The sequence below is a fragment of the Nannospalax galili genome, unplaced genomic scaffold (genome assembly GCF_000622305.1).
Source record: "Nannospalax galili isolate Female #2095 unplaced genomic scaffold, S.galili_v1.0 scaffold312, whole genome shotgun sequence".
Classification (NCBI taxonomy): domain Eukaryota; kingdom Metazoa; phylum Chordata; class Mammalia; order Rodentia; family Spalacidae; genus Nannospalax; species Nannospalax galili.
This window is the reverse complement of record NW_008335967.1, coordinates 4,633,910-4,660,675: the sequence shown is the minus strand read 5'-3', so window position 1 is coordinate 4,660,675 and position 26,766 is coordinate 4,633,910. Positions and strand designations below refer to the sequence as shown.

The 26,766-nt window shown below is 36.7% G+C and overlaps 1 protein-coding gene across 4 annotated transcripts in view; it reads left to right on the top strand.

Annotated features, from left to right (window-relative positions):
• The window catches only part of Kmt2e (lysine methyltransferase 2E), an 83,120-nt gene that overhangs the window by 10,084 nt on the left and 46,270 nt on the right, over positions 1 to 26,766 (top strand). For 2 of the 4 annotated variants that reach the window (XM_008830743.2, XM_008830744.2), the window contains 5 exons: positions 2,082 to 2,154; positions 6,893 to 7,077; positions 18,719 to 18,833; positions 20,449 to 20,678; positions 24,314 to 24,394. In XM_008830743.2, the coding sequence (XP_008828965.1) occupies positions 7,007 to 7,077; positions 18,719 to 18,833; positions 20,449 to 20,678; positions 24,314 to 24,394 (497 nt within the window). In that variant the 5' untranslated portion in view covers positions 2,082 to 2,154; positions 6,893 to 7,006. The remainder of the gene's footprint in view (positions 1 to 2,081; positions 2,155 to 6,892; positions 7,078 to 18,718; positions 18,834 to 20,448; positions 20,679 to 24,313; positions 24,395 to 26,766) is intronic. The other 2 variants (XM_008830745.3, XM_008830742.2) reach the window with 1 other exon arrangement.

Below are 26,766 nucleotides of genomic sequence, written 5' to 3'. Positions count from 1 at the left end.
ATTATTTATTTTTGGTCTTTTGGAGACAGGGTCTCCATGTAGCCTCAGCTGATCTGGAACTCCATATGAGATCTTTTGATCTCAGGGATCTGTCTGCCTCTGCCTTCTGAGTGTTAGGTCTAAGGGGTGGTGGTGGTGGTGGTGGTGGTGGTGGTGGTGTGTGTGTGTGTGTGTGTGTTGTGTGTGTGTACTGCACAAGAAGAGGACTTTCAATCTCCTGGAGCTGGAGTTAGTGGCAGTTGTGAGCTGAACTCCAGTCTTCTTTAAGAACAGCAAAACTGCTAAGCCATCTTTCCAGCCTCTTTTCTTGTATCTTAACTGATAGTTGGGAGGCTATGCAGATCTAGACATTTTTCCACCATCCTTTTTAGCCATAGAGATAAGAAAATGAGGTACAGGTGCTTACCATACCCATCGACAGGCATCAGTAACCAGTCTCTTCTCTGTAGCCCAGTCCTGAATGCTGAAATTACAGGCATGTGACACCACTCCTGGCGGTGTTAATGCTGGAGACCAAACCCAGGATTTCCTTCCTGCTAAGCAAGCACTCTACTGAGCTACAGTACCTAGCCATTTGCCCTTTGGTATGGTCTTAAAAACAACCTCAGTCTTCTTAGTTTTTTGGTTGACAGTATTCACTTTATTTTTTTTTATATTTTATATTTATTTTTATTTTATGTGTATGTGTGTATTGCCTCTTATATAACTGTGCTGACTTCTCACCTCCCCCTACTTATCTGTTCTGTTTCTATACTTTATTATTTTAAATTTATGTAAATGAAATTTCACAATCTTTCAGGACTGGATTTTTTTATTTTAAATTTATTTATAATTATGTGTATGTCTGTGGGTATGTGCATATGTATTCAGATACCCGAGGAGGCCAGAGGCATTAGATTGTCTTGGAGCTGGAGTTCTGGAGTTACATGCAGTTATTAGCTGCCTGATACTGGAGCTGGGACTCAGGTTCTCTGCAGGAGCAGTATATGCTCTTAACTTCAGAGTCATCTCTTTAGCATCCCCCCCCCCTTTTTTTTTTTGTTGACAAAGTCTCACACTATAGTTCAGGCTAGCTTGTTTTTTGTTTGTTTTGTTTTTTTGTCTTTTTGAGGCAAGGTCTCCCTTGTAATCCCAGCTGACCTGGAACTCACTATCTAGACCAAGCTGGCCTTGAACTCACAGAAGTCTGCCTGCCTCTGCCTTTCAAGTGCTGGGATTAAAGGCATGTGACACCACACCCAGCTCAGGCTAACTTTATATCTTCTTCTTTTTATTTTATATGTATAAGTGTTTTGCCTGCATGTATGTAAGTGCATCAAGTTCATGCAATGCCGGCAGAGGCCAGAAGAGGGTATTGGATTTCCTGGAACTGGCGTTACAGATGGCTGTTGGCTATCATGTGGGTGCTGGGAACCATACTTGGATCATCTGCAAGAACAGCCAGTGCTCTTAACTGCTGAGCTATCTCTCTAGTCCCCAGGCTAGCCTTTTTTTTTAAAAAAAGTGTTTTACGTTTATGTGTGTGCTTGAATGTATGTATGTACATCATGTGCATGCAGGAGCCCATGGAGATCAGAAGAGGGCATCAGATCCCCTGGAACTGGAGTTACAGGTGGTTGTGAGACACCATACGGGTGCTGGGAACTGAACTCAGGTTCAGCAGTAAGCACTCTTTAAAAGATTTTTGAATTTATTTTATGTTTGGGTGTTTTGCTTGCATGCATGTAAGTACACCCACGTTGTACAATGCCCAAGGAGGCCAGAAGAAGGCATCAGAGCCCCTGGAACTGGAGTTAGGGATGGTTGTTAGCCACCATGTAGATGCTGGGAATTGAACCCAGGTCCTTTGCAAGAGCAGCTAGTGCTCTTAACTGCTGAGCCATCTCTCAAGACCTCAAGCTAGCTGTCTGTAAAGACCCGTCTCAAAAAGATTCCTCCCCGCCAAAAGAATTAACTTTACTTTGTGTTCACTGCTCTCTTTGTGTTAGTCCTTTTGTTTTAGGATATCATGTTAGTCAGACGTACCTAGATTTATGTCATTTAAAGTTAGCTCAACACACCTATGTTCACTTGGTTTCTAGGTCTATTCTGGATATCAGGTTTTGTGAAGACATTTATTCTTTCTTGGACCTCAGATTTCCCAGACATCTCATGGTATTTCCTTTTATATTATTATTTAATGGCTGCTATTTGTTCTCCATATATTTTGTATATATCTGACTTGCAGTTGGATGACCAGGTTTTTTTTAACTCATGTGTGAAAGTTTGGAGTAATTGTTTTGATTGTGTTAAATTTTTCACTTTATTTCTACCTAAATGTAAGATGACTTCTGCTTACTACATTGATTTTTTTTCTTTCTTTTTTTTAATGCTGGTAGTTGAATTCAGAACCTTGCACATGTTAGGCAAATGTGCTATACATCTCTAGCCCTTGTTTTTGTTTTGTGTTGTTTTGTTTCCTTTAATTTAACAAAAAATTTATTTTATATATGTGCCTATTTTGACTGCATGGATATTAAGTGCACCACATGCATGCAGTACCTGTAGAGGCCGGAAGAGGGCTTTGGATCCCTTGAAACTAGAGTTGCAGTCATTTTTGGAGCCACCATGTGGGTGTTAAGGAACCAAATCTGGATCCTCCGCAAGAGCAGCCAGTACTCTTAACTGCTGAGCCATCTCTCTAGCTCCTAGCCTTTGGTTTTTTTAAGACAAGATCTCACTGTTGTAGTCCAGGCAGGCTTTGAACTCATGTAAAACTCAAGCAGGCCCAAACTCATAATGCTCTTGCCTAAGCCTCCTGTGTGCTGAAATTGACACTACACTCCCACTTATCTTTTTGTGTATGTGTGTTTTGTTTTGTTGTTGTTTGAGACAAGGTCTTTCTCTGTAGCCCAGGCTAGCCTGGGACTTGGAATAGTTTATTCCTCCTTCAGCCTCCTGAGCACTTGAATTACAGGTGTAAGAAATCACACCCAGCTTGCCTTTTCATTCTTTTTGTTGTTGGTGGCAGTGTTTTGTTTTGTTTTTTTCAGACAGGGCCTCACTATATATAGCCTTGGCTGGTTTGGAACTCACTTTGTAGACCAGGCTGGCCTCAATTTCACAGAGATCTGTCTACCTCTGCTAGGATTAAGGCATATATAACCACACTCTGCTGCTTTTCCTTTCTTAAAAATTATTTTTAGATTTAATTATTTGACCCAGTGAGTTTATATTTTTTTATTAACTGGATTTTTCAGCAGTATGAATTTTCCGGCTACAATTTTTGATACTAATGGAAGTACTGAAATTTTTTTTATTTTATGGTCTCAGTAGTAGGGCCTCTTGTCTCTTGATCACATGTGAATAAGGAAATTGCTGAGATCTTTTCTTTTGAATGAAGCTGGGAGCCAGTAGTTCTGTTCGTGCAGTGCTACGGAGGTCAGAAGAGGGCTTTGGATTCCCTTGGAACTGGAGTTAAGGATGGTCCGTAGCCGTCATGTGGGTGCTGAGAATTGAACCCGGGTTCTCTGCAAGAGCAGTCAGTGCTGTTAACTGCTGAGCCCCAAGTTTCTGCTTTTAGAGAGACACATTTTTACATGTGTCATTTTTACATGTTGTTTTTGTAGCTCTTGCTGTATAGGGTAATTCTCAGGAGGCCAGAGCTGCAATTTCATCTCAGGTGCTCTGATTCATTCACCAACTCTTTGTAGAGTACCATTATATTCCAGGCACAGTATAGGGTTTGGGATACAGATATAGACCATTGCCTGAGATCGGCTTAGAAGTTTTTACAAGTTCTTCATTATTATTTGTTTACTTACTTTCATTACTATTAAAACAGCTAAGGGGTATTTAGTGAGGACTGTATATTTACATAAAAAGAGCATACTATTATATATTTAAATACATCATTTTAGATTAGAAATATTACTTAGTTAATTTAAAAGTATACATAATGACTGGATTTCTGGTTTCCAGGTCTTGACTCTGGTAAATAATTGTACAACTAAATTTAACATATACCTGAAATTCAAGACTTCCTATACGTCTAATGCAAAGATAAGCTGAGTTTGCGCAAAGAAGATTGTTTTTTAAATTGTAGTTTATTGCCTGTTGGTAGGTTCAAGTCTTTATCATTTTAAGGAAATACAGAATACAGCTTTTCAATAGAGCAGACTCACTTCTGTATATTGCTTGCATTTTGCCACATAGAATTTTATAATTTATTTCATTAGTTAATAAATACTGCATTGTGAAATAACTCTAATAAGGTCTGAGATACAGAAGAGAAGGTATATGTTTCCTTTTGTTCTGCTTTAATTGTCTTTAGGAGGGTCTTTAATTTGTGAAGCAAATTAGAAAACATGGCAAGTAGAAAACCGTAATGACTTTACTGTCAATAGATATTAGAAGACTTTTTAAATGAGAATGACTGTCTCTCTGTACAGTATTTTGTGATGGAGTAAGAGCAGTTCTCAGTTGTGTTTATAGGTTGTCTCTTATCTGAAATGGCTTGAGACCAAAAGTCCTTCAGGCTTTGGATTCATTTCAGATTTTTGAATATTTACAAATTGAGCATCCCCAGTACAAAAATTGGAAGTCTTGAATATATTTCACAGCATTCCAATTTCAGTTTTCCACTAGGGATTCACAGCCTGTACTATGTATTGTTGTTAAATATATGTAATGATTTCTTTGAAATCCTTTACATTCCTGGGGCTAGAGAAATGGCCTCTTGCAAAGGACCTAGTTCCAATTCCCAGCACCTACATAGAGATAAACAACTGTCTGAAACTCCAGTTTCAGAGGTCTTACACCCTCTTCTGGCCTCTGTGGGCATATTATCCATATGGTGCACATGCAGGCAAAACACTCATGCACATAAAAGAAAATAAATCAAAATATATTCCCTACATTCAGTTATCATGTTCTTCACAGAAACTCTCTGAAGATAAAGCCCTATTTTATAAACACGGAGCCTGATCCATAGAGAGATTAAATAAGTTGCCTAGTCTCACACATATAGTTAAATGGTAAGAGGCAGGCCCCAAAGTTTTTAATTTTTTGAAATACTCTGTTTCCCATGCAGGTCTCCCTGCTCCTAGGATGAAACAATTCAACCCCTTAAGCAACTTAACTTGTATTACAGGCATCTAATGTCCTGATTATTTTTATACTACAATAATTTGAAATCTAGTAACTTTCTCCTAGTTAAACATGATTTAAAAGTACAGACTAATTTCCTTATATAATTCAAACCACTTTTGACACCTCATTTCCCCTATTTGACATAAAGTATAAACTCACAATTTGTACCATCTGTGAAATAGAAATTAGCCTGAGTAGATAATGCTGAAGCTTAATTGTAAAAATTAAGGTAAACACAAGAACTATTTGAAGAAAGACTCCTCTTTTTTATTTCAGGTGTAACATTACAAGGAAAAGGAAAATACAAACTGCTGTTTTCCAGTTTATTAAGACTTTTGTTCCTAAGTTGTATTATGTTACTGAATAAACTTTGAGTAGATATTTTATAAACAGTACATATAACAAGTGTAATGGAGTGAATTTAGATTTGAAAATTTGATATTGGTGCTCAATATCTTATAGTTAATATTGTAAATATGTTTTAAAAAGTTTTCTCTAGTTGTATTAGGGAATAGTTTACTAACTGAAGAAATAGAGAAATCTTCATATGAATAGACTTATACATTAGAGAAAAGGACAGGCACTATAAACAGTTGCTTTTTTTTTTTGGTCTTTTTGAGACAAGGTCTCCCTGTAACCCCAGCGGTCCTGGATTCACTATAGAGACCAGGTTGGCCTCAAACTCACAGAGATCCACCTGCCTCTGCCTCCCGAGTGCTGGGGATTAAAGGCGTGCACCACCATGCCTGGCAACAGTTGCTTTTATTACAAATAAAATAAACAGTAGAGTAGAATTGACTTAAATTCTGGTCATTTTTTTTTAAGCTGAGTAACCTTGGAAGTTAGCCTTTCCTGGTTTTATGTACCTCACTGAAAAAATGTGAATTTCTACTCAGAATTAAGAGGATTAAATAAGACTATTCATACAGACAGTGTATTACAGTACTTAGAGCTTAACTTGTAAAAATACCGTTGGATACTAGTACTTTAAGAAATTACAGTTTGGAACTGGAGAGATGGCTTAGTAGTTAAGAGCACAGACTGTTACTGCAGAAGATCCAGGTCCGAATTTAAACACCCACATGGCAGCTAACAACCATCTGTAACTCCAGTTCTAGGGGATCTGATGCCCTCTTCTGGCCTCCATGGACTCTGCATGACACAGGTGCACTTACACACACATGCAGGCAGTACACTCATACACATAAAATAAAATTTAAAAAAATAAAATTTTAACTTTTAACATGAGTATTTGCCAATTATCCACAGAATAATATGCCTTAATAATCCTTCTTGTGGCATTCTAATTTCATGTGATTCATAGAGTTCTTTTTTTCCTTTCTTATGCTGGAATTAAATTCAGGACCTCATGCATGTATTCCAAGTACACACTCTCCCAAAGAGCAATAGCCCAGAAACTTTTCTATTGATCATAAGCATGCAACACAATTCCAGAAAATAAATGAAATACTCTGTGAACAACCTCACATTCGTAATCTTTTTTATTTTTTTTTTGAGACAGGGTCTCCTTGTAGGCCCAGCTGGCATGGGACTCACTATGTAGACCAGGCTGGCCTTGAACTCACAGTGATCCCCCTGCCTCTGCCTCCCAAGTGCTAGGATTACAGGCATGTGCCACCACACCCGGCTTGTATTGTAATCTTAATAGAGTGCTTTCTTCACATATTTTACTTACTGTTGTTATACTATTGCTAGTTAAGATGTTTCTTAACACTGTTTTGTTCCTATTTCTTTTAAACAGGGTTTGTGGATGCACTTAGATGTTTGCAATGAGCACTGTGGCTGGCATGCCCCAGTGTTTTGGATACCAATGCATAGGACTCCATAGTAATCGAATTTACCAGAGGCGAACGTCATGAGCATAGTGATCCCATTAGGGGTTGATACAACAGAAACGTCATACTTGGAAATGGCTGCAGGTTCAGAGTAAGTATTTAAATTAAAGGTATTTTAGATAAGAAAACGCAGAATATTTCATGCAGTAATTTTGGCACATCCAAACAGTGCAATCTTTTGGACTCTAGTTTAAAACATTAAAAGTTAAAGGGCAAAAGTCCTTTAGTCCTTTAAGATTACTTTTTTTTTTTTTTTTTTTTTTTTTTTTAGTTTTTTGAGACAGGGAGACCCTGTAGCCCCAGCTGGCCTGGAACTTGCTGTGTAGACAAGGCTGACCTTGATCTCACAGACATCCCCCTGCTTTTGCCTCTGCCTCCTGTGTGTTGGTATTAAAGGCATGTACCACCATGCCTGGCTTAAGATAAAATAACTTTTATTGCAAAATGCTATGCCTTTTGAAAATTCGTGTCATATAAAAATATATGTTCCTTAGACATAATTTTCCTTACTCAGAGAACACAAAGTATAGATTTGTGTGTGTGTGTGTGTGTGTGTGTACCACTAGAATTTTTGTGGTTTAATTTTCAAACTTAAAAATATTCTTTTTTACACAAGACATTTGAAGCTTTAAAAGAACCATAAGTCACGTTTTTCCCTTTCACAGAAAGTCTTTTGATATTTTCCTAAGATATTTTAATGTAACTAGCTAGCATGCTACTTCTTTTTTATTTTTATTGCATAGTCAAAAAATACAGACGTGTTTTAACATATAAGAGTTGCTGAGTCTTGTGGATGCATGCCTGTAGTCCTAGCTACTTGGTACTCAGTAGCATTCCTTGAGCCAGGACTTCAGGGCCAGCTTGGGCTACATAACCAGACCCTGTCTCAAAAAAAAAAAAAAGAGGAGGTGGGGAAGTATGCATGGCATATGGGATTCCTCTCCTTACATTTCTTTTATAATTGCTTATGAATCTATAATTATTTCAAAATCAAGTATTTCTAATATTTTTATTATACTAATGTGGTGGGCATATAATTTTTTAAAATTGTGTTTCTTTTTAAGACAACTGAAATTCTAAAATACATTATGTTGTAATTGGTATTTTCAAATGTAATGGCAAACACTGCAGAAAAAGGCCTATTGCTAAGATTCCAAGAGTGGTTAAAATTTTAGTGTATATTACAAGTCCCAAGCAGTTGGCTTCACTTGAACGCCGGTGACCAAAATCTAAGTATTGGTTTTTTATTAATATTACACACAGTAAAAGGTGGGGGCGGGTGAGAGTTTTGTTTCTTTGGCTTTTTTGTTTGTTTGTTTTTGTTTTTTGAGTATGGTCTCCTTATCTACACTGGCTGACCTAGAAGTCACTATGTAAGATCAGGCTGGCGCTAAACTTGAAACAGTTCTTTCTGGTTCTTGGCATAATTCTTGATACAGTTTTTTTTTTTTTTTTTAAATACAAAAAAAAAGAAAAATGAAATATTATATTTATTTTTTTAATTATATTTTTTAATGTGTGTGAGTATATTGCCTGCATGCATGTAAGTGTGCCCATGTTGTGCAGTACTTGTGGGGGTCAAAAGAAAGCACTGAATCCCCTGGAATTGGAGTTATGAATCGTTGTTAGCATCCATGTGGGTGCTGGGAATTGAACCTGGATCTTCTGCAAGAGCAGCCAGTGCTCGTAGCCACTGAGTCATTTCTTCAACCCTGCAATATTATATTTAGTGGGAAAATTGAGCTAGGTATAAATATAATAAACTGATCAGAACTTCTTTTTTTTTAAACTAGGAAGTTGTAACTGAAGTGCTCCTTAATTAGCTGCATGCCCATAAGGGCAAGGTAATACTAGAAATAGACTCGTTGCTTATAGCATAACTTTATAGAATAAGACAAACAATTCAAGAAGTAACACATGTTGGATTATCATTATAAGTGTCAACTGTACAAAAAGTTTTCTTAGAAGCTAGGGTTACAGAGGTGAAGTATAAAATTTAACCCTATTAAAAGAAATTGTGGTCAGCTGGGAAGTCAGAACTTTCAACTAGAGCTGTTAAGTAGATGGGTTGCATGTATAATTAAAATTTTTCTAATAACATTAAAGGGGTTTAAAAATGTATTTGTGATATATTTCTTAAGTGAATATATCCAAAGTATTATTTCACATAATTGGGATTAAAAATATTGAGACATTTATGTCCTTTTGTTCATGCTGTCTTTGAAATCTTATGTGGATTTTTATACTTAGAACATACTTTAAATGCGCATTAGCTAACATGTGTCTAGTGAGTGCTGTAGTAAATAAAGCAATTCTAGACAAATAAGATAATAGAATCTCAGGAGAAAAGAAGAAAGAAACGAGTTATGAAAGTTCTAAATATCAGGTCATAATAGGATATATGTTTATTTCTTTCTGAGTGCAAAAGATAAGGCTGTACCTGTAAGGTCATAATTATAATTCTGAGGAAAGACTAAGGAAAGGCTGAGGAAAAAGAGACAGCAAATAAGAGGCAGAAGCAGAACCCAGTGGCTTGTTGATTTTTAGTCTTTTTCTGTCACATCACTTTTTAGTAGTAGTATTGAAGCAGAATGAGTTATGTAACCTAATTATTTTGTCCTGGCTTATGGTTCATGTCAGTAGTAGCTGCAGTTCTAGCAGTTGTAGGTTCAATACAATAAACTATTGAGTAAAATAATCTGTGTTTTTTGCTCAAAGATTAAGATTTAGGAAAGAACCTAGGCACTAAATTATGTAACAAGATAAAAAAGCTGAACAAGATAGAGAAGTTATTTGGCAATAGAATATGTTTCTTTTTAACCTCTTCTCCTTCCATTATTTCAACCATCTGAATCTTCATATAAGCATCACCGAAAACAAACAACAAGAAAACCAGAAGGGAAGTACTTTTGGAACTGAAAAGTAGGAAGAGGTACAAATAGGATATGTTAATATTTTTCTCCTACCTAGCCTTAAAAAAAGCCAAGTTAGGGGCTGGCGAAATGGCTTATGGTTAAGAACACTGGCTGCTCTTGCAGAGGACCCAGGTTCTATTCCCAGCACCCACATGGCAGCTAACAGGTGTTCATAACTCCAGTTCCAGGGGATCCATTGTCCTCTTCTGACCTCTGTGGGAGTTGCATGACAAAGGTGCATTACGTACATACAGGCAATACACTCATACACATACAATTTTTTTAAAAAAGCCAAATTTTTCCTTTTCAGAAACTAGAAACTTGATTACTAGCACTATATTTCTTGTAATAATTATTTTTGTTGTTCTTTTTTTATTTGAGACAGGGTCTCCTTGTAGCCCCAGCTGGCCTGGAACTCACAGAGATCTACCTGCCTTTGCCTCCCGAGTGCTAGGATTAAAGGCACATGCCACCATGCCCAGCAGTGTAAATTATTGTAAAAAATATTTTATTATTTTTATTATTTTATGTGTATGAGTGTTTTGCCTGCATCTATGTAAGTGGACCCATGTGTACAATGCTTTGCAGAGACCAGAAGAGGGTTTCGGATCCCCTGGAACTAGAGTTACAGATAGTTGTTAACCACCATGTGTGTACTGGGAATCAGAACAGCTGAGCCATCTCCCCAGCCCCGACTTGTAATAATAATTAGCACCCAGTTTCTTCAGTACTATTAGGAATCATTACTTATTCTTATTTTTCAATGAAATGAACAGATTAAAAAATATGATGTGTGAGTTAGAAGTGAATTACTGGGACTGGAGAAATGGCTCAGTGGTTAAGAGCACGTTATTGCTTTTGTAGAGGACCCAAGTTTGATTCCCAGCACCCACATCAAAACTGTCTGTAATTCTAGCCCCAAGGGGATTGGACACCTCTGACCTCCATAGGCACCTGCACTCAATGTATACACACAGAGGTATACACATATATGCATAATTTTTAAATAATAAAAGTAAATCTTAAGAAATGAATTCTTACACAATGCCTAGCAGTGTAGGAGATGCTGAGTAACTGTTGACTAATAAGAGTACTAAACAGAGAGAGCTAAGTTATTTCTGTTTTCTTTGGCCACTAATATGGTAGTAAGACCTTATGGACCTGGTATCTTCGCAAAATGATATTCTGATTGAAATTTTAGTAGATACTACTTTCTTCAAATCACTGAGACTCAATTCTATCTTTGCTTTATTACAGTATTTGACATTTCAGTGTCACTAGAGCCACCTGCTGACAGAATTCATTACTTTATTGGTGCCTGAATAGTCTTAGTTTGAATTTGTGTAGTTGAAGGTACTAAAACGTTTTGGTGTAATGAAATACTTTCAGTATATTTTGTCCATTTTCCACTAGTACTAAACTGTTTTGATTATGATTTCTGTTTTTTTTTATTAATTTTTATTTAGTTTGTGTGCATGTAGATGTGTGTGGATGCACACATGGCCATGGTTGTGTGTAGGAGTTCAGAGGACAACTTGTGGGAATTGGTGCTTTTCCTTCTACCATATTGGTCTGAGGAATTGAGCTCAAATCTTCAGGCATGGTGGCAAGCACCTTTACCCATTGAGCCATCTCACCAGGCAATGGTTTCTTTTCAGTTAGTATATTATGAAGAAGCTAAGTTTTCTGCTGCTTTTAAAGTGAATGTTGATTTGCTTATCCTCATTTGGAAGTACTTGCATTGAAATGTGGTTTTGAGTTGCTTCCTGACCTTTTGGCTCACATCAAGTGAATATGGTTTTGTTTTAATACCCAAAAGCTTGTTTTAAAGTATCATCCTAGTATTGTTTCAAATTGTTATTAGACTGGTGCTCAGTTTCTCCATGTGCTTCATATGTAATAATGGATATTTTTCTTGTCTTTTATTTTTAAAACTTGTAGTACTATGTACAGAGCTCTTGGCCATCATATCCATGTAGCAGTTAAAAGATTTCAGCCAAAAAACGGGCAGGCATTATTATTCCCATTTTTAAAAGAAAGTGCTATGTAAGGAGATCAACAAATTTGTCTGTAGCCATATTATTAATGAAAAGTATAGTTAGATTTCAACCTAGGATTTTATGACTTCAAGTTAATGTTGCCACAAAGGTCAGAAGAGTTATATTTTATTAATAGATGCATGAAATGAAACGTGCAGTGAACTGAGGACAGTTTTATCAAACCTGCTTTCTGCTTTAATTTTTTTTATTATAATGTGTATAATTTTCCTATACCTTTAAAAATAGGTTATTTAATAATAAAAACTATAAGCATTGATCATAGATCAGAAGGAGCATATTGAGAATTTGTGGAGATCTTTTGTACTTAAAGTATAATAGTACAACCTGGCCTTGTACTATTTCTGATACCCAATGTGTATTAGGAGAATCAGAACTTTTACCTAAAATACTGGAATGAATTTTTCACCAGAACTCACCTATATTTTAAGGATTATAGGAATGCAATTGAATTTTAAGTGAGGAATAAGAAAATCATAAAGTCTAATTTCTGAGGCTTTAGAGCTTATTTGGGGTTCTTTTTCCATAAAAGAGTCAGTCTAATGATTGGCATGATCTCTTTTTGTATCTTCAGTTCACCTAACTTATGTAAATGTCTTCACTAAAGTATATAATGTGGCTTAGATAGTTTATCACAATCTTTTGAAGGAAAAGGACATTTTGGTATAAACAAAACAGCACTCTATTTAAATTTAGAGTGGTTCCAGAAAAGTGTAGCCACTTTAAAGTGGCAGCGCACGCCTTTAATCCCAGCACTTGGGAGGCAGAGGCAGGCGGATCTTTGTGAATTCGAGGCCAGCCTGGTCTACATAGTGAGTTCCAGGACAGCTGGAGCTACAGGGAGACCCTGTCTCAAAAAGACCAAAAAAAAAAAATCCTGTTTTCAGGAATGGAAGAATTTCATTAATAAAAATTCCACTTTTGATAACCAGAAATACTCTTCGTATTAGTAATGTTAGTGAAATAATGAAAATTAAAATTGTAGGGGGGGTTGTTGTATGCATGTGAGTACAGGTGCCCTCGGAGGTGAGAAGAAGGTATCAGATTCCCCGGAACTGGAGTTAAAGGCAATTGTAAGCCCCCTAGTCTAATGTTTTTAAGGTTGATCCATGTGTAGCATGTATATGAGTTTTCTTTTTTAATGGGTTAATAGTATTTTATTATATAGATGTGTTATATTTTGTTTATTCATTCATTTGTTCATAGTTCTATGTTTTTGACTATTATGAGTCCTGCTGCTTTGAACATTGGCTGCAAAGATAACTCCTATTTAATTCTTCTGAGCATACAGATGTTCCTCAACTTAAAATTAATTAACTATGTCTTCATAAACCTGTCTTTTTGGCAAAAAATACTTAAAGCTAATGTACATTGTGCTTTAGTATATAACACACTGTAGTGTTGATTGTTCAGCCTGTAACTGCATGGCTGATGTGATAGAGTGACTAATTGCCATTGCTCCCAGTAGTGCAAGAAAGTTTCATACATATCCCTAGCTAGGGAAAATATCAAAATTCAGAATTCAAGTATGGTTCCTACTGAACACATAGAGCTTTCTAATCATCATAATGTTGAAAATTTATAAACCCGTCTTATGTTAGTGGCTATCCATTTACCTAGCAGTATAATTACTTCATAAGGTAATCTATGTTTAATGTTTTTTAGGAACCACTGAACTCTTTTACTTTGGTTTTCTTTTTCCTTTTTTTTTTTTTTTTTAAATTACATTTAGGGATGGAGAGAATTCTTAAATGCTTTAGCATGCTTGTAGTGGCCAAAGGACAACTTGCAGAAGTCTGGTCTCTCCTACCATGTAGGTCCTAGGGGTTGAATTCAGGTTATCAGTGCCTTTTCCTACCAACTGAGCCATCTGGACAGTCCTAATGTAGTTTCTTTTTTTTAATATTTTTTATTTATTATTTTTATTTTTCATGTGTATGAGTGTATTGCCTGCATGTAGGTGATGCACCCGTGTTGTGCAATGCCATGGAGGTCAAGAGGGGGCTTTGGATTCCCCTGGAACTGGAGTTAAGGATGGTTCGTAGCTGCCATGTGGGTGCTGGGAATCGAACCTGGGTCCTCTGCAAGAGTAGTCAGTGCTCTTAACTGCTGAGCCATCTCTCCAGTTCCATAATGTTGTTTCTTAATGATACATTATGTCTACATATTGTCATATTTATGTCCACATAAAAATTGACTAAACAGAACACCAACTGTTCCTTACATCAAAGTTTATTGCCTACCTTCTTAGTCCTGTCATTATAAAAGATTTTAAACTATAATGTTGCAGGAGATTTTAGAGGGCGAATTTCTGTAACCTCAGTGTACCAGTTTTTGTTACTATTAGTTTCTGCTTGGCTACTGTTCATGTATAAATATAGTAAGTTATTTTACATTTAATAGTTTTCTGTTGATAGAGCATTAAAAGGATTTCTACTCATGTCTTTAGTTTTATGAATGGTGTTGCAGTGAACCTGTCAAATCTGAAGTCTGGCTTCTTTGTCAAGAAACTTCAATGGACTCTCATGAACATTTGAAATTTACCCTGTTCTGACTTTTTTCTAGTTACCTGTCTAGAATTTGTAATGCTAATTACTCTTGCCTTTGCTTCTCCTTCACGTCTCCTATTCATGATTCAAGGACTTTCTTTTCCCTTAGAGGCAAGATTTATGCAATTTGGGAGTCTTTTAGATAGATAGACCCACTGACGGGGTACTCCAATTGCCTCACCCTACGTCCCTGTTCAGCATGGAAGAAGCCAGAGTGGTCTGCATCTCTATTCCCTATTGGCAATTTGGGTAACCCCTTCAGAGGATGGCATAAGAATAGGAGGTAGGAATTGGCTTGGCAGTTAGGGTAAAAAGACCCCAAAGAAATGTAGCCAGTTTCTTGGCTAAAAGTCAAAATGTCCTTGGGCCTGTTAGCAACATACTCTGTTCCAAAGGCCAAAAATGTCAAAAGTATTTAGGAGCTTGTATCTAATCCTTAAAAGATTTTAGGGTTACCTCTTCAGAGGCGGGAATGTTGGAGGGGGGAGGGAGTGGGCATGGATTTGATCAAAACACCTTATATGCATTTATGAATTCTCAATCAAGTTTTTGTAAAAGTTAAAAAAAAAAAAGATATTCCTCAAAAGGGGGCTGTTGAATCAGAGGATGTTGGATTTTGATTTTAGATTTACCTTACTCTAGAAATGAAGAACTTTGAGATATTTATGACTGTGGGGATTTTAGTTTTGGAGGATTTATTATATTGTTAACTTTTTTCCCCCTTCTTTTTGAGACAGAATCTCACTGGCTGGCCTGGAACTCAAGATCCTCCTGCCTTAGCCTCCCAAGTGCTAGGATCACCCACATGTGCCACCAAGCCCAACTTGATTGTTTATTGAGACAGAATCTCACTGTATACTGTAGACTGGCTTCACACTTATACTGTTGCCCAGACTGTCCTTGAAATTTGAATCCTCTTGTCTCAGCCTCCTGAATGCTAGTCTTTTTATTTTAATTGAATGATACCTTATAATTTGGGAAAATCAGAATATGTCAACCAAGGCTGGTGCAATTACTCAGCAGGTAAAAGCCCTTTCTGTGCATGCCTGATGACCTGAGTTCTATCCCCAGAACTAACCATGCAAGAAGAGAATTGAAAGTTAGCTTCTGACCTCCTTCTTATGTACTGTGGGGCACACTCACTCCTGTGTAATACAGGAATGCGTATATATGAGATATATGGACAATAAAAATAAAATTTAGAAAGTGTCCCCCAATAGTTTTAAAACAATTGTTCCGTTGTTTTAAGAATTACTTTGTGTGTGTGTGTGTGTGTGAATTTCAACCCCAGGTGCAGCAGGGACAAAGAGTTGAATTAGAGAATATAAAGAAAGCAACTAATAGTCCAAGGATACTGGGATCACAGAAAGGCAGGCTCCCCTGTGGTTATGAAGAGAAACAGAAGACTTAGTCCTAGTTCTTGAGAAATGCTCAATGTAGGGCTAGAGATATGGGTCAGAGGACCTGAGTTCAGTCCCAGCACATGTGTGTGTGTGTGTGTGTGTGTGTGTGTGTGTGTGTGTGTATTGGGGGGGAGGGATCAGTTGGGTAGTGGCACTTGCCTCCAAGTCTGATGACATGAGTTTGATCCCTAGAACCCATATGGAAGGGCAAGCAGAACTGATTCCTAAAGTTGCTCTCTGACCTCCATGTGTGAGTCACAGAACTTGCATGTACACACATACAAAGGAAAGAAGGGAGGTGGGGAGGGGGAGAAAGAAGGAAGAGAGAGAGAGAGAAAAAAAAATTAAAATTATTTTAAAAACTCACTATACCTACTATAGTAGGTATAGGTATTTAACATGAGGACCTCAGAATATCATTTGTGCTTTCTTGCATGGCCACCTTTTCAGTATTGTGGTCTTTATTTGAATTACAAAATTATGTGAAGTACTTTACTGTTTCATGTGCTTGAACGTACTACATTTGCACTGAAAGTTTGGTTTTATCTACTCCAAAATACTGAAGTTTTAACCATACTCCAGTAACATTGCAATTTGATGTAAGTCCTTAAGAGTGACTCTTTCTACTTAGCCACAATTCCTGCATGTAGCTTTAATAGTATTGTACATCATTGCCAAAATTCAACTTTTTTAGAAAAAGAGCTAGCTAGACATGGTGGCATATACCTATAATCCAAGCATTTAGGAAGTAGAGGCAGAAGGATCTGGAGTTCAAAGCTAGCCCCAGCTACACAGTAAGTTCCAGCCTGGGCTACATGATTTCCCCCCCCCCCCAAAAAAAAAAGTTTTAAAGGAGCCAAGCACGGTAGCTCACTCTTATAACCTCAGCATCCAGAAAATGAGTAAAATAAGCAATTATTATCTAGAATAAGGTAGATTTGTAAGTACATGCAATATAGTCTTAGTTTTTGGAAAACAAAAACTGTATAGATATATTTATAATAGAAACTTTTAGAATGGGTTACTTGATAATATTAATGTGAGAATGTCTGTGGGTTGGAGGGAGACATAATTATTTCTGTATTTAAATCTCATACATGAGCGTGTTCTAATTTTGAAACTGAAACATTTAATAGTGTACACTTAGATGACTATTAGTTCTCAAAGTGTTTAAAATATACTAGAGATTGTAATCTCTTCTAGAATGACTAAACATTCTAATTTTATACCTCTTTCTGCTGACTCTTGACACACTGGGTATCAGAATCAAATTAGAATTGACTTGAGCCGTTTGAAGGTAGGGCAATGTATTAAGAAACAGTTGACTATAAAAGTTGTTTTTTGTCTTGGTCTGAGGACTGATTTGAATGTAACCATTAAATCTGAAATGGTTTTTAGTGCCCAAAGTACCAAGTTCTAGGGAATGTTACAAATAAGAAGTAGGATAGGAGCTGTGCATGGTGGTTCACACCTTTAATCCCAGCCCTTAGGAGACAGAAGCAAGTGGATCTCTGTAAGTTTGAGGCCAGTCCGTTCTACATAGTTTGTGCCAGTCCGTTCTACATAGTTTGTTCCAGGCCAGCCAGGACTACATAGTGAGACCCTGTCTCAAAAAAAATCAAAGCAAGCAAACAAAACAACAAAAAGAAAAAGGATGTCTTGTCATGAGAAAGTCAGGTAGAAGCTATAGTATTATAAAATATAGACACAGAAATGCATTGTGTTGTTCTGTATGTGAAAGGGAGAGATTAATTTCAGAGTGAATTTACCTTATATGTAGGTTAACTATCACACTAGTCGGTAAAAATTCAACAAAGTTCAACTGGGTTGGGGGGGTGTTAATATGAATAAAGAAGTTGGGAAAGTATTATTAAAGTGCTAGGGCAGGGAGCTTACAAAGCAACAATAGTTGGTAAGTTGTTACTCCCAGTAGTGTCAGTAGTTGATTAGTCAGTGTCATTTAACTGTTAGTAGGCCAGAGCAACAAATGTACTTATGCAAGCTACTGCTTTTATTTTTCAGGCATAAATCCTGGTTCAGTGTAAGGTTCCCTGTTCTGTAACTTAAGGACATTTCCCAGGTTTTCTTCTGATCCAGCACCTTCAACACATACTGTTTTGACCATTGAAATAAATGCATACTTAACATTCAAACCAGAGTCTATATAGATTCAATGTGACCTTAGTCCTGCTTAAACCATTTCCATCACTTTGGCCTACTATTTGCATAAACAGTCTTGGTGATATTAGGTATATTATATAAAGTTTGGTCTCTAGTAATTTTTGGGTTTTGTTTTTGTTTCTGTTTTTTAACCCAAGGCTTAGCTTGCAACTCAGGTTGGTACTAAACTCTTAAAATTGTTTTGATTTGTTTTTATTTTATATGCTGAGTATTTTGCCTGCATCTATATAAGTACACCTGTTTCATGCCATGCCTTCCTCTGGAAGAGCAGCCAGTGCTCTTAACCACTGAGCCGTCTCTCCACCCCCATGACACCAAACTTGATTATCCTGCTTCAGCCTCCCGGAGTGCTAGGATTACACCATAATGCTCAGCAGTGAATATTTTTGTAAATGATAGGAAGACTGTATTTGAACTTGGCATTCTGATACTTATTTTACTTACTAATAAAACTTTCATTATGATACAGAATCTACATAGGATGTATCTATCCACAAGCTATGCACATACTGTAAATAGACTTTGTATTTGTATTGCAATGTTTTAATATAAGTATTTACAATTTTTAATTGATTAAAAGAAAAAAAATGAATGGAATTCTCACTGACGGGACTTTTTTCCCTCTAGACCAGAATCCGTAGAAGCTAGCCCTGTGGTAGTTGAGAAATCCAACAGTTATCCCCACCAGTTATATACCAGCAGCTCACATCATTCACATAGTTATATTGGTTTGCCCTATGCGGTAAGTATCAAACATTTCTCTATAAGGAATTTTTAAAGTTAGAAGTTGAAAGTAGATGTGTTATGCTTAAAGAAAATGGTGTTATCCTTAAAACAGTATCTGAAAAACACAGCTGTTTGATCATTTGTATGTAATTAAGTATATAACCACAGTATTAAGGTACTAAAATCCTATAAGAAGAACTCTTTAGAGTTTTTTTAACTTGCTATTATTATTTTGTAATTTATGTTGATGTGTCTTTAACCTCTCAATAAATAACTTGGATAAGTTGGATAAGAGGCCAGGTGTAGTGGTGCATGCCTTTAATCCCAGCACTTGGGAGGCAGAGGCAGGTGCTATGAAAGTAAGGCCAGCCTGGACTACATAGTGAGTCCCAGGGTAGCTGGGGCTACAGGGAGACTTTGTCTCAAAAAAAAAAGATCATATTGTACTATTTATGGTTAATTCTAAATTGTATAGTAATGAATTAGCAAATTGTATAGTTATTATTTATTATGTATCCCACTTTATGTTAAACTAATACATAGAGTATCTCATTTAATTTTTTAAAAAGAATCCAATGAAAGGTAATTTTCATCCCTGTTCTACAGCTGAGAGGATGAAAGCTTATCCCCTTTATTTAGTATTATGAGTTCTGTAGTATTTGAATTCAAAGAGCTATAGGACTGGACACATTTGTGATATTAGGAAGGTACAATTATGAGAGATTTTATTACCTAGGCCAGAATAGAAATTATCAAAAAATTAAAATCCCATTATTATATACTTTACAGTTATGATTTCTGTTACGCTGTTATTTTTGCTTTGTTTTAAGCTACATTTGTGCATATTTATGCTCATGTGCACATGGGCATGTGTGCTGTTACATACATAATAGAGTAGAGCTCAGAGGACAATTTGTGGGGGTGGGTTTTTTTTCCTATATGGGCCCTGGGGCTCAAACTCAGATTGTCAAGCTTTGCAGCAAGCACCTTTACATACTGAGCCATCTCTCCAGCCTAATTTTTGCTATTCTTTTTTGTTGTTGTTGTTAATTATTTTTATTTTGCAAGTATGAGTGTATTGCCTGCATGTGTATAAGTACACCCATGTCATACATTGTCCAAGGAGATCAGAAGAAGGCATCAGATCCCCTGGAACTGGAGTTATGAACAATTGTTAACTGCCTTGTGGGTGCTGGGAATTGAGTCAGGGTCCTCTGCAAGAGTGGCTAGTGCTCTTAACTTCTGAGCCATCTCTCCAGCCCCAATTTTTGCTATTCTTTAGCTCTTACATTCCTGTGAGGCTCTGTGTTATGTTTTTACCCTTTTTCTCACATCATGCACTTACTTTCCTCTTGAAAGTAAAAGTGATCAAAGGACTGGAAAGATTATTTCTAGTTTGGAGGGGAGGAGAAATGTAATTGATACGAAGGTGACTGTCTCTACTTCATGTACAGTTACATTCACTTACCACTTTAGGTTGTTAGCTTTATGTCATTATTTTGAAGGTATTAAGGAAGACATGGGCTAATTAAATATGTTGAGTATTCAAATTAAGGGATGAGTTTTATTTAGGTTGCCTAGTTTATATCATTGAAATTAATATTGTGCTGTTTTTGTGTTCCATTATTTAGGACCATAATTACGGTGCTCGTCCTCCTCCAACACCTCCAGCTTCCCCTCCTCCATCAGTTCTTATTAGCAAAAATGAAGTAGGCATATTTACCACTCCTAATTTTGACGAAACTTCTAGTGCTACTACAATCAGCACATCTGAGGATGGAAGTTATGGTACTGATGTAACCAGGTGTATATGTGGTTTTACACATGATGATGGATACATGATCTGTTGTGACAAATGCAGGTAAAATCTTTCATACCATTAGTTCACTTTTCTTGCATGCTTCTAACCTTTGATAATTTGGTAAACATAAGTAAAGTCACTTTTGAAGGAATTAATTCCTTTTTAAAGTAGGATTTTTGCTACTATTGATGCAGGCTATTTTACTCCTAGAAAAAAAGTCCATATTTAAAAGAAGCTATTTTAGGGCAGTTAAGAGTACATAGTGTTGTTGTTGAAAAAAGTTTAGTTCCCAGCACCCATGGTGGATGGCTCACATCCACCTTTAACTCCAGCTCTAGGAGCTCCAATACCCTCTTGTGTCCTCCATGGATGAACACGCATGCACACCACACACGCATGCATCCAATTACACATACACACACACACACACACACACACACACACACAACCATTTAAAAAATTTAAAAACCTTGAATAAAAAAATAAGCTGTTAGAGGGGCTGGAGAGATAGCTCAGTAGTTAAGAACACTTGCTGTGCAAGGTGTGGTGGAGCATACCTTTAATCCCAGCACTTAGGAGGCAGAAGCAGGCAGATCTCTGAGTTCCAGGCGAGCCTGGTCTACAAAGTGAGTTTAGGCCAGCTGGGGCTACAGGGAGACCCTGTCTCAAAAAAAAGCACTTGCTGTTTGGCCTCTGTAGGCATTGTACACACATGGTACCCTTACATACGTGCAGGCAGAATACTCATAAAATTAAAGTCGTGAATAAAATATTTTAAAAAATCTATTAGAAGCCAGGCGTGATGGCACATGCCTTTAATCCCAGCACTTGGGAGGCAGAGGCAGGCAGATCTCTGTGAGTTCAAGGCCAGCCTGGTCTACATAGTGAGTTTCAGGACAGCTGGGGCTACAGTGAGACCCTCTCTCAAAAAGAACAAAAACAAAAAAAAAAAAAAAAAAAACTATTAGGAAAAAAATACATTAGAAATCCATTGTGAATTAAGCAATAATCAGTTCTGAATTATATATAGGATCATCTCCCTTTTCACTTAGTTCAGGAATAATAAAAGGACATACATAGAAACAACAAGATATAAATGAGAGAATTGAGAGTATTGTATCGTCAACTATGATTTTCCAGTTTGGGGGAATTAAACATTTTAATTGATGTTTGTTTGACCTGACCCTCTCACATCCTTTTGACTTGAACCTTGCAGCAACTCTGGAGTCTTCTCGAACCAGAACTAGTCTCCCCCCCAACCCTGGTTCAACCACCAAGAAAGGCCTCCTCCCCTAGAGAAGGTGTGATTGGGATAGAAAGTGGGGTTCCTTCCTCCTTTCCTCCCTGTCTTTCTGTCTCATTGTCTGTCTCTGTCTCTTGCTTACAGTGGGAGGGGTTCAGAGCGAATGTTGATAGAACAGTAAGATTTCAGCTTTAAAGGTGTTCAGTCCATCCCCTTCATAGAATGGGGAGCAGAGAGTATTTCGGTAGCACATTGTAGAGGGCAAGAAAGTTTGATGATTTTATAGAATGTCCTGGGCCTGGAACTTATGGCATGGTTTTATTATTTGAGTTGAAGTAGCATGGCTTATATATCTGTATTTGAGTGAAACTGTATCTTAAAGTTTCTACCTATTAGAGTAAATTACTAGGATTTAGTTGATATAAAAATGGATATTTGAAAAAGTTCATTTATCTGACAAAAATGTAGGAAGTGAATGTAGAATATGAAATTTGATTTTTTTAAATGTAAGAATGTAATGTGACTACGTTGATTAAATTTTAGTAATATACTGTGGTACCTTTAAAATTTAGAAATAAATTCTCATTACCTGTGGCACATCATAAGAAATGATTTTGGTAAATTTATTGAGGAGGTAAATTTAAAAACTTTAAAGTGTGGTGACCTCTTTTCTGCCTTATATTAGAAAGTATCAGTTCTTATAGACAATTATATAAAAGCTTTCTCTTAGCAGATCTCATCCAATGTAATAAATTACTATTTAGTGATGTTTTTATTTTAAAACATAATCTAAGGAATGGTTTTCTTTTGATCTAATTACACACACACGTAGTTATATATATAGTTATATAGTTATATATAGGTATACACATACGTACATATATATAGTTACCCCTATTAGACAGTTATGAAACTGTCCTTATAATTTTTTATACCTACCTACACATTCTTGAAGGCACAGTTTCTGGATTATTCTAGGTATTTGCTTCTCAATGACTCTTTCATGACTCAGTGTCTGTCTTTCTGTCTGTCTGGTCTTTCTACCCCACCCCACTTCTATTTTGCTGTTCAATCTATAGTGTGCTATAAAGACTAACTTTACTCCTCTTCCTTTCTTTATGTTGTCTCCTCCTTGTGCCCATGCTCATCTCTGTGACTTTGACATCTAGAACTCTGCTCTTTTATTTTCTAGTTTTTTTTCTTATGTTGTCTACATGACATAATAATCCCATAAATTCAGCTTAATTTGTTATCTTCTTGAGAGTTTTCAGTTAAGAAGAATGAATAACACAATACCATTTAATTTAGTATTTTTATATTAGAAGTAGCTGATTATAGGGAGTGAGAGATGGCTCAGTGGGTAACAGTGTCTGACATCAAATCTGACAACTTGAGTTTGATCCCTGGATACCATATGGTGGACTGAGAAAATCAACTCTTTCCTACAAGTTGTCCTCTGACCTCCACATGTATGCCATGGCACATGCACATTCATACACATTTACACAAACAAATGTAATTTTTAAAAAAATGATTATGTATAAGGAATAGCTAAGACTATATTTGGGAATAGACATATATAGCTACTTTAGGCACTTGAAGTTTTGGCAATAACAAATTAAGTTTAGCTCAAACTGGTCCATATACTCCATTAAAAGTAGTTAGGTTAGCTGGGTATGGTGGTACACAGCTTTGATCCCAGCACTCAAGAGGCAGAGGCAAGCAGATCTCTTGAGATTGAGGCCAACCTGGTCTACGTAGTGAGTTCCAGGCCATCTAGGGCTACCGGGAGACCCTGCCTCAAAAAACAACAAAGTAGGTTGAATTTCTGTGCCCATGAAATACCTCTTGGATTCTTTGACCTCTTTTCTTTGGTATTCTAGTTCTATCTTAACTACAAAATGTTAGAAGAATTCTTTTAGTTGTTCTTTACTTCTATTTTCTTAGCTCTGAATTAATACTGTATGCCACCAAATAATTTGTTAAATGTTAACAGAAGATATCCAGCTTTGCTCCTTCCCAATTTAACAAAATAGTCTTCTTCGTGTATATTGACTACCTTTTATTCATCTTCTCATAGCTATTAAATGTTTCAGTGACACCTTTTCTTCCTGTTTCCCCAAATCAGTTTCTTGTCATATGCACTATATTATCTGGGGTACTTTCCCCATAAACTTAAAAGTATTATGGACAGCTTCAGGTTTCTAATAATATTTTTAACCATTACCTTTTACATTTTAAATTGCATTTGCTTCAGAAGTTTATTTTATGATTATTTGCTGTATTTTTGCTTCTTAAATGTTTATCTACCTGAGGATACATTTAGTATGCTAAGTTTAACGGGACTTCTTAAATGATAGATGAAATATTAAATCTTAATTTATGAATGGTTTTAATGTTTTCTGTTTTTTCTTGTTTGCTATGTTTTGTTTTGTTTTGTTTTCTTTTTAAGTGTTTGGCAACATATTGACTGCATGGGGATTGACAGGCAGCATATTCCTGATACATATTTATGTGAACGTTGTCAGCCCAGGTAAGTTATCATACCTGCTAAGATTGTCAGTAATTACACTGAGAACAATTTCACAAAAATTTACTCATGAATGAAATTGTGAATCACAATATTCTGGTATTTTCAGATGATCCTTTTCATTTGAATGTTCATTATTTTTGTATCCTGAAACCTAAAATCAAGAATCCTTTCCTCATTGATGGTGCATTGTGGTTTGCTATGTAATTTCAATTTCATTAGTGATCTATATGATCATAATGTATCTTTAGTGTTGGGCATCATTTTTCACTAAAATTCATTATATCAGTTATTAGAGCTGGGTCTGATAGCATAGGCCTATAATCCAAGCTATTTGAGTGGCTAAGGCAGGAGGATTGAAAAACTCAAGTCTGTCCAGGGGTAAAGTTCAACGCCAGCCTAGGTAACTTAGTAAGACTCTGCATCAAAATAAAAGCATAAAAAATGAGCTGGGGATTTAGCCCTGTGGTGGCATAATGCTTGTTTAGATGTGAAAGGCCCTGGGTTCAACTCTTAGTACCCATCCTTCCTGCCCCACCCCCATCCCCCAAAAAGGAGTTATTAGAACTTCCACTACAAAGATAAAGTAAATCCAGTTGTTCTGGGTGTGGCACATACCTTTAATCCCAGCACTTGAGAGGCAGAGGCAGGAGGATCTTTGTAACTTCAAGGCCAGCCTGGTCTATGTAGCAAGTTTCAGGCCAGTTGGGGCTACAGAGGGACCCTCTCTCAAAAAGAGCCCCCCCCCAAAAATTTTTAAAATGAAGATCCAGTTGTAACAGGATGAAAAGCCCAAAAGATGCTAGCAGGATGTTGTTCTGTTCTTGGTTTCCTAGTCCTTGTGTTCTCATTCAAATGAATTCAGATGAGGCACAGTGTATAGAACACAGAATTTATTTCAGAATAAATTGAGGCACTCTCAAGTGTGAGAGTGGACAATGGTGTTTTAGTTTTCTGTTACTATAATAAAGCACTGACCAAAACCAACTTGGGGAAGGAAGGATTTATTTGGCTACACATCATCAAGGGAAGCCAAGACAGGAGTTTGAAGCAGAAACTATGGAAGGAAAGCTGCTTATTGGCTTGCTCAGCAACTTTTGTTATGCAACTCAAACTCACTTACCCAAGGATGGCACTGTCCACAGTGGGTTTGGCCCTCCCACATGCCTTGCAAATATTTGCCCACAGGCCAGTCTGATGATGGAAATCCTCAGTTGAGGTTCCTTTTTCCCAGGTTACTCTAGTTGCGACAAACTGACACAGAGCCATTGCTTTTTTTTTTTTTTTTTTTTTTTTTTGAGAAAGATGGGGTCTTCTTGTAGCCCCAGCTGGCCTGGAATTCACTCTGTAGAGCTAGGCTTCTGTTTTGTTTTTTGAATACGAAGCTTTATATTATGGAACCAAGCAAGGTGGTGCATGCCTGTAATTCTGGCACTTGGGAGGTGGATGCAGGGGGATTAAGAATTGCTTGGCTACACAGCAAGTTTAAGTTCAGCCTATGCTACATGAGACCCTGTCTCAACAACAAACAACATCAGCAACAAGTCTCTTCATTATGGACATTTAAAATTCCATGAAAAGGCCTTGGGGAATGGCGCTTAGTAAAGTGCATATAGAACCCATGCAGAAAAGCTGGGTACAGTGATACAGTTTTTAGTCCCAGCACCAGGGAGGCAAAAACACTAGAATCCTTGCGCCTCACTGGCTAGCCAGCCTAGTTTAATTAGTGAGGTTCAGGCAAATAACTGTGTTTCAGAGGAAGTGGATGGGGTTTCTACTGCTCTCCATGTTGAATGTGCACACATGAATGTACTGAAAAAAAAAAAAAAAGAAACCTATTCAATATAGTAGAAAGAAATCACCCCATTTCAGTGATTATCAACAGTTTTGTCTATTTGTTTACTTTCAAGATAAAGTCATGACATTTTATGCTTACAATTACAGTTCACATTTAGGAGTGTAAGTTTTTATTTTACATCTATATATAGTATATCTTTTATCCAAGTTCTCAAAAAGACAAGAATATTGGAATTAAAATATTACAAAGTTACTCAGTTGCTTAGTTCCATAGAATACAAGTCTCAGAATGCTATCAACACTAGCAGTATTAACATGATCATATAAAGCAATTTAGAACTTTTTTCCCTTGAGAAATATAGGCCATAAGGGGATATAAAGTCAGGGTTTTGTTTTTTGTTTTTTGTTTTCCTTTTTTATGCTATATATTTTTAATTGAATTTTTGTGCATTTCATACAATATATCATAATCATATTTAGACTCCCTCCGTACCTGCACCCACCCCATAGGCCCCCCACACCAGATTTCATGCATTCTGTCATATATGTTAAGGCCTTTTTTTTTTCTGTTTTTAATT